Source organism: Myotis brandtii, unplaced genomic scaffold, assembly GCF_000412655.1.
Source record: "Myotis brandtii unplaced genomic scaffold, ASM41265v1 scaffold247, whole genome shotgun sequence".
NCBI classification, from domain to species: Eukaryota; Metazoa; Chordata; class Mammalia; order Chiroptera; family Vespertilionidae; genus Myotis; species Myotis brandtii.
This window is the reverse complement of record NW_005359352.1, coordinates 2,267,451-2,267,937: the sequence shown is the minus strand read 5'-3', so window position 1 is coordinate 2,267,937 and position 487 is coordinate 2,267,451. Positions and strand designations below refer to the sequence as shown.

Here is a 487-nt window from a genome sequence, read left to right as displayed (position 1 = left end):
CTGAGCCAAACCGGTCAGGGCTTAACGAAATATTAAAAAAATTTTTTTTTACTGACTTCAGAGAGGAAGGGAGAGGGAGAGAGAGATGGAAACACCAGTGATGAGAGAGAGTCATGGATCAGCTGCCTCCTGCACGCCCCGGACTGGGGATCGCAACCCGGGCCCGTGCCCTGATGGGGAATGGAACCTGTGACCTCCTGGTTCATAGGTCGACGCTCAACCCCTGGCCACCACGTCCTGGGGCGGGTGTCATGGTGTCGCCTGGCTCCCTCCCCTCCCGCAGAGCTCTGGGAGCCGCGTGGTTATCCGTGGAGGCCTTTTATTTCCTGAGGCCCCTACGCCCCAGCCAGGGCTGCGCTGGGCCGTCTGCCCCTGGGGTCTCAGGGCCACGCCGTCCCCCAGCTCTCTCCCAACACAGCCCAGGTGTTCGACAGCCTGACCCCGGAGCTGCAGGACGTGGTCCACGCGAGGAGGCTCACCATCTGCC

General features: G+C 62.0%; 1 protein-coding gene across 1 annotated transcript in view; it reads left to right on the top strand.

Moving 5' to 3' along the window:
- ALLC (allantoicase) overlaps positions 1–487 on the top strand; it is a 14,844-nt gene that overhangs the window by 13,927 nt on the left and 430 nt on the right. Inside the window, exon 10 of the mRNA XM_014540540.1 lies at positions 332–485. Within this exon, the coding sequence (XP_014396026.1) occupies positions 332–485 (154 nt within the window). The remainder of the gene's footprint in view (positions 1–331; positions 486–487) is intronic.